General features: G+C 33.5%; 1 protein-coding gene across 1 annotated transcript in view; it reads left to right on the top strand.

Moving 5' to 3' along the window:
• The first annotated feature begins 926 nt into the window (after positions 1-926).
• The window catches only part of LOC137657311 (uncharacterized), a 36275-nt gene continuing 29701 nt past the window's right edge, over positions 927-7500 (top strand). The window contains exons 1-3 of the mRNA XM_068391645.1: positions 927-1069; positions 4464-5161; positions 5286-6428. Of these exons, the coding sequence (XP_068247746.1) occupies positions 4486-5161; positions 5286-6428 (1819 nt within the window). The 5' untranslated portion in view covers positions 927-1069; positions 4464-4485. The remainder of the gene's footprint in view (positions 1070-4463; positions 5162-5285; positions 6429-7500) is intronic.

Raw genomic sequence — 7500 nt, 5'->3', positions numbered from 1 at the left:
ACTTGATAAGCTACAGCCCTAGTTGGAAAACCAGGATGCTATAAGCCCAAGGGGCCCCAACAGGGAAAATAGCTAAGTGAGGAAAGGAAACAAGAAAAAATAGAATATTGAGAACATTAACATTAAAATAAATATTTCTTCCATAAACTATAAAAACTTTAACAAAACAAAAGTAAGAGAAACAAGATAGAATACTGTGCCCAAGTGTACCCTCAAGCAAGAGAACTCTAACTCTTAATAATGTTCCTTGACTTTTAGGAATTGCTTTAAGATTTAGTCGTAGAGAATAACCATGGATTTATTTTTTCCCACAGTTTATCATTCCTCACAAAAAAAATTCTCTCTCTCTCTCTCTCTCTCTCTCTCTCTCTCTCTCTCTCTCTCTCTCTCTCTCTCTCTCTCTCTCTCAGGGACACAATCTTCATAAAGATTGGTTTTATCAAATATTAAAATGTTTTAAGTCTTATTAATCTCTCTCTCTCTTACATTAACCCTAGTCTTTGGTAGTGCCATAGCCTCTGTACCATGGTCTTTCACTGTCTTGGGTTAGAGTTCCCTTGCTTGAGGGTACACTCTGGCACACTATTCTGTCTTATTTCTCTTCCTCTTGTTGTTAAAGTTTTTATAGTTTATATAAAAAATATTTATTTTGGTGGTTTTATTTTTCCTTGTTTCCTTTCCTCACTGGGCTACTTTTTCCTTTTGGAGCCCTTGGGCTTATAGCATCTTGCTTTTCCAACTAGGGTTGTAGCTTAGCTAATAATAATGATAATAATAATAATGATATCTTATTCATTAGAGAAAATCCTAAAGTTGCAACTTACATCATCACAGTCTTATCTCTTCCAAGAACAGAAGATATATTTTCCTACTCAATTGAAATATCTTTTTTTCTTCTCATTTTTCTCCGATAAGAGACCGTAGTCTCCCGAGATGAACACAGATAAGCCCAATCTATCACTGAGGGCTATCATTCCACTAACAGTCCCAGTCGTAATTCGTCCTTGTCTGTGCAATGAGAACTTGGATCGCAGAGTCGTTTGGAAGTGTTTGAGGCCTTTGAAAGCAGGTGAGGCCTTTGGAAGAGGGTTAGAGACTCTTAAGCTGTGGTAAGCAGCTCTTCTAGGAGAAAGACACTCCAAAATCAAACCACTGTTCTCTAGTCTTGGGTAGTGTCATAGCCTCTGTACCATGGTCTTCCACTGTCTTGGCTTAGAGTTCTCTTGCTTGAGGGTACACTCGGGCACTTGGAAGTGTTTGAGGCCTTTGAAAGCAGGTGAGGCCTTTGGAAGAGGGGTAGAGACTCTTAAGCTGTGGTAAGCAGCTCTTCTTGGAGAAGGACACTCCAAAATCAAACCACTGTTCTCTAGTCTAGGGTAGTGTCATAGCCTCTGTACCATGGTCTTCCACTGTCTTGGCTTAGAGTTCTCTTGCTTGAGGGTACACTCGGGCACACTGTTCTATCTAGTTTCTCTTCCTCTTGTTTTGTTGAAGTTTATTGTTTACATAGGAAATATTTATTTCAATGTTACTATTCTTAAAATATTTTATTTTTCCTTGTTTCCTTTCCTTTCGTCCTTGTCTGTGCAATGAGAACTTGGATCGCAGAGTCGTTTGGAAGTGTTTGAGGCCTTTGGAAGAAAGGGTAGCCTAAGGTTTCGAGTTATGTCATCTTTATCGAGGGCTTTTGATATTAATATTTTGGTGGGATGGACTTTGTAATCTATTTGATTATTATTATTATTATTATTATTATTATTATTATTATTATTATTATTATTATTATTATTATTACTTGCTAAGCTATAACCCTAGTTGGAAAAGCAGAATGCTATAAGCCCAGGGGCTCCAACAGGGAAAATAGCCCGGTGAGGAAAGGAAACAAGGGAAAATTTAATATCTTAAGAAGAGTAACAACATTAAAATTAATATGTCCCATGTAAACTATATAAACTTTAACAAAACAAGAGGAAGAGAAACAAGATAGAATAGTGTGCCTGAGTGTACCCTCAAGCAAGAGAACTCTAACCCAAGACAGTGGAAGACCATGGTACGGAGGCTATGACACTACCCAAGACTAGAGAACAATGGTTTGATTTTGGAGTGTCCTTCTCCTAGAAGAGCTGCTTACCAAAGGAGAATATGTAAAGAATAGGCCAGACTATTCTGTGTATGTGTAGGCAAAGGAATAATGAACCGTGACTAGAGAGAAGGATTCAATGTAGTACTGTCTGGTAAGCCAAAAAGACGCCATAACTCTCAAGTGGTAGTATCTCAACAGGTGGCTGGTGCCCTACTACCTAACAAAGATTGGAGATTACCAGTGTTTGTTTATTCGTTTGTCTGTTTATTTGATTATCTTTTCATTCTCTGCGTGATTATTTATATATTCATTTATTTGATTACTTAATCATTCATTTTTATATAAAGATGATTATTATATATATATATATATATATATATATATATATATATATATATATATATATATATATATATATATATATATATATATGTATATATATAATGTAAATATATATTCATACATATACAGTATATGATATATATATATACAGTATATATATATATATATATATATATATATATATATATATATATATATATATATATATACTGTATATATATGCATTTATATATATACTGTATATATATATATATATATATATATATATATATATATATATATATATATAATGCATTTATATATGTATATGCATTTACATATATATATATATATATATATATATATATATATATATATATATAATCGAGATACATAACCAGACATGTTATGTGACACAGACCAATAGTATGATCATACATAATTCATTAAAAAGTGGGTAAAGATTTTTTATGCTATAGACCAGTGTAATTTGTTTATATATATATATATATATATATATATATATATATATATATATATATATATATAATATAATATAATATATGATATATATATGTATACATACATATATATATATATATATATATATATATATATATATATACATATATATGTATAATCTAATATATGATATATATATGTATACATACATACATATATATATATATATATATATATATATATATATATATATATATATATATATATATTATTTCCTACTGGCTATTGCATATATATATATATGTTTCCCGATCACGCTAAGGGCAGAGGTGGTGGGTTGAGTATGCTTGTGTGTGCATATCTATCTAAATATTTAACCCTCATTTTTGACGGGTGGCATACACTAATGCATAATATTATGACATCGCAACTGAGTTTATTTTCCCGTGAAAAAATTAAATTCATAAAAGAGTTTTATCTAATTTCTGTAGAATTATTTAGTAGAATTTCCTAAATACGGAATTAGCCTTGAACAAATATGTTGTAAATTTAAATACAAGACCAATGAATATTTTGAATTTTTTCATTGTTTTTATTTTATTGTTTTTATTATTTCTATTATTTGATTATTATAATTATCATTTTTATTATTATTATTATTATTATTATTATTATTATTTATTATTTTTTTTACTTTTGATAATTTCTGTAATTTATTATAATCATTATTATTATTATTATTATTGTAATTATGTTATAATTCTTTATTAATTTTAATCGATTATCATTATTTTTCATTTATTATTTATCATTAGTATTTATTTATTTATTGTTCTTATTCTTATTATTATTATTATTATTGTTGTTGTTGGTGTTGTTGTTCTTGTTCTTGTTCTTGTTTGTTGTTGTTGTTGTTGTTTTCATTATTATTATTTTCACAAGCAACCTCATGATGCCACGGCTCATTACGTCTCAACTGATACCTCTTTGTCTAAAGATCACTTATGATTCATACTATTACTTGTCTTTTATACTGATTCACTCAACCTGGACTAAGACCTTCAAGTGTTATCAAACTCACATACCATCAAACGATTCTTCTTCACCCAAGGGGTCAACTACTGCACTGTAATTGTTCAGTGGCCACTTTCCTCTTGGCAAGGGTAGAAGAGGCTCTTTAGCTGTGGTAAGCAGCTCTTTTAGGAGAAGGACACCAAATCTAACCATTGTTCTCTAGTCTTTGGTAGTGCCATAGCATCTTTACCATGGTTTTCCACTGTCTTGGGTTAGAGTTCTCTTGCTTGAGGGTACACTCGAGCACACTATTCTATAGTTTATTTAGGAAATATTTATTTTATTTTAATGTTGTTACTCTTCTTAAAATATTTAATTCTTCCTTGTTTTCATTCCTCACTGGGCTATTTCCCTGTTGGAGCCTCTGGGGTTATAGTCTCTTGCTTTGGAAACTAGGGTTGTAGCTTAGCAAGTAATAATAATAATTATAATAATAATGATAATAATGATAAAAATAATAATAATAATGTACATAAATCTGCATAAGCGATTTTTTTTTATCAGACTCAAATTTTATTTTCAGAATATCTTCTTCAGTCGGTGCCATGCGTTGTGCAGATTGGATGCTAAATTTCTTGATATTGGGGATAATCAAAGCTGCATTACCTGAGAAGGCCGACGGGTTTTTCAAAGATGGCAGAAATAAAACGGTAATTCTATCACAAACAACCCACAAAGCTGTGGAAAGAGAAACAAGGTCAATAGCAGAGGTCAATTCCACATACCAGCAGAGTCCTGATGGCTCTTTTGTAGGATCTAGCTCTGTGTTGAATCTTGAGGGAGGGAACAAGAGTCTGGAAAATGTAGATAACATCATTCCAACTCTTAGCCCAAATACGACTGCATCTCGTTTCGGTGCCAATTTTACTCACATATTTCTAGAAGGAAGCCTGGCCAGGCTAGTGCGTCGCCAGACAGTGAGGGACAGTACTGCTGCAGGCGATGGAATGAAAAATGCTCTGTGGCAAAACTCAGCTATAAATGAGACCCATATTGGAAGTGGTATAAGTCTGAATGGAGGTGAAAAAATCAAAGAACCTCATGTCAGTTCAGTATTGTCTGAAAAGACTCCTACTAGAAGTGAGACCCATAGTGAAAATGGTGTAAGTCTGATTGGAAATGAAAAAAACAAGGAACCTTTTATCAGCTCAGTATCGTCTGAAGAGACATCTACTGAGACATTAGCACCAATGTCTTCCTCAACTATATCTCCTTTAGAAGGTAAATGAGCTAATTTCCTTGTACTTTATAGTTTGCGTTACGTCTAGAATCATTTTCATTGTGAAAATATGGTGTGAGCAACTCTGGACTGAGGGATTAAAACTATTTTTCATATGTTTTGCAGATTTTTTTCATTCCTGGGAGGCAATTCTGATTGTCTCTGTAGCTGCCGTTTGCATCGCCTGCCAAGTCATTCTGTGTATGATGACCAGAACGCGTTTGCGATATGTTACGTGTTGTGAGAGACTACTAACCACGTTTGAACCAGACAAAGAAGATGAGGACTCATTGTTTGGTGAAGATGACAACGGGGAACGGAGTAAAAGAAAGTCAAGTGGTACGTCTTGGAACTCTGATCATCTGAAAATGATCGACTACTTTGATTACTTGTCCGAGACTAAAAATGTAGATGGTATGGAATCAGCTGACTCTTCTAGAAGGCCTTCAAACGATACTCTTGGAAGTAAATCACCGAAAGAGGGTTTGAAAGGCCTGAAAGGCCTTTTCAGACAGCAATCAGTGGATAGCCAAGATAGTTTCTCGGTAGACAATGAGAGAAGGCAGTCGGGGGACAGTCTTGGGGATGGGTCGGTAAGCATTTTAAGAACGTCATCAGGGGATAGTTTAGACAAAAGACCAGTGGACATTTTGAGGTTCTCAGGGAATAGTCTGGCTCAAAATAAAAGACGCAAAAGAAAGGTATCAATCAATACTTCGAGAAGATCTTCAAGTGACAGTTTAGATGGCAGACCAGTAGATTTCTCCAGTAGATCAACGTGTGATTGCTACGAGCGACAAGTATCTGGTGAAAGTTTTGATGGTGGACTAAGGGGCATCTTGAGAAGATCATCAGGTGACAGTTACTCCAGAAGACTATCAGGTGATAGCCTAGGCGATGGACCAATGGGTATCTTGAGAAGGGCGTCGGGGGACAGTCTCGATGGCGTACCAGCTCGGTTAACCAGAAATAAGCTAGGTGACAGCGTCATGTGGAAATCTAGCGACGGTGTCCATATCGAAGGAGACCGTGTGGAGGATTCCCCTGAGTCATCTAATGACAGTATGGAAGGAAACCTCTCAGACCAAGGTGCACCCAATCAGAAAAGTATAGTTCCTCCCAAGAGACGTATCTCACTGGAACACAAGGGGGCTTCCAGGCTTCTGGAATCGATCGTAGAAATCCACGATGAGGTCACTCGAAGTCCTTCTGGAAGCTATTGTGAGCATCACCAATCGCATTCTGCAGGACTAAAAGTTGACAGGGTGTGACACGCACATCTGAAGAGACAGACAGAAGAGAAGCTGCTGAATGGACAGGAAAGAGAGATGGGGAATTTCTGTCCTCTACTTTAAGTGGAATAGGTCCTAAACAAGGTTTCAGGATAGAGTCTTTTAAGCTTGCCAAAATCTTCATTTTACAACCGCTTTTGCAAATATTAATAGTGACTGATATCATAGAGATACTCTACTCTTTTTCCATTTATACAATAGTCTTTACCATATGTTTTTTTATAGTTTAAATACTCTTACTCAACAATATTTTCCAAAGTTCCTAATTTTGGAAGTCAGTTTCAACCATTATTTTGTATATAGTTCACATTCTCCACATGTTTCAATCAGCTTAGATAAATGATAGCCTGCTGAAGGAGAAGTACCTGAGATACACATTGATAGATAAATAGATAGATATATAGATAGATAGGTACACATACATACAAACATACATACATACATACATACATACCTAGTTAGATAGATAGATAGATACCTAGATACTGTAGATAGATATACATAGATAGATAGATTGATAGATGGATAGGTACTTAGATATATACATAGATAAATACATGGATAGATACCTAGATAGATAGATACATACATAGATGGATAGATAGATACTTAGATAGATAGATTGACAGATACATACATACATACATACATACAGACATACATGCATACATAGAAAGATAGAAATATATATGTATATATAGATAGATAGATAGATAGATAGATAGATAGATAGATAGCCCCTAAAGTAAATCTTAGCATTTTTGATATAACATAATTTTGTATCTTGTGATGATATTTGTGTGTGCGTGTTTTTTTTAATTTATAATTTTTATGTATTAAATGTAAAACACGTGTGATACTGTATTCAAGAAATGTATTTTGTAAATTCTTAAGTTATATAAATTTCTAGATTTTTGTAAAGATCAGATATAAATATGAGATAGAAAGAACAAAATTCGAAATATATTTGCAATTGTAGTTATGAGTCTAAACACCATTAGTTCTGAACCATTTTCATGATATAGGGATTATATGTATAATTATTCATC

Source organism: Palaemon carinicauda, chromosome 18 (genome assembly GCF_036898095.1).
Source record: "Palaemon carinicauda isolate YSFRI2023 chromosome 18, ASM3689809v2, whole genome shotgun sequence".
In the NCBI taxonomy this organism is placed as follows: Eukaryota; Metazoa; Arthropoda; class Malacostraca; order Decapoda; family Palaemonidae; genus Palaemon; species Palaemon carinicauda.
The sequence above is the reverse complement of the archived record's forward strand: the minus strand, read 5'-3'. Positions and strand labels throughout refer to the sequence as shown.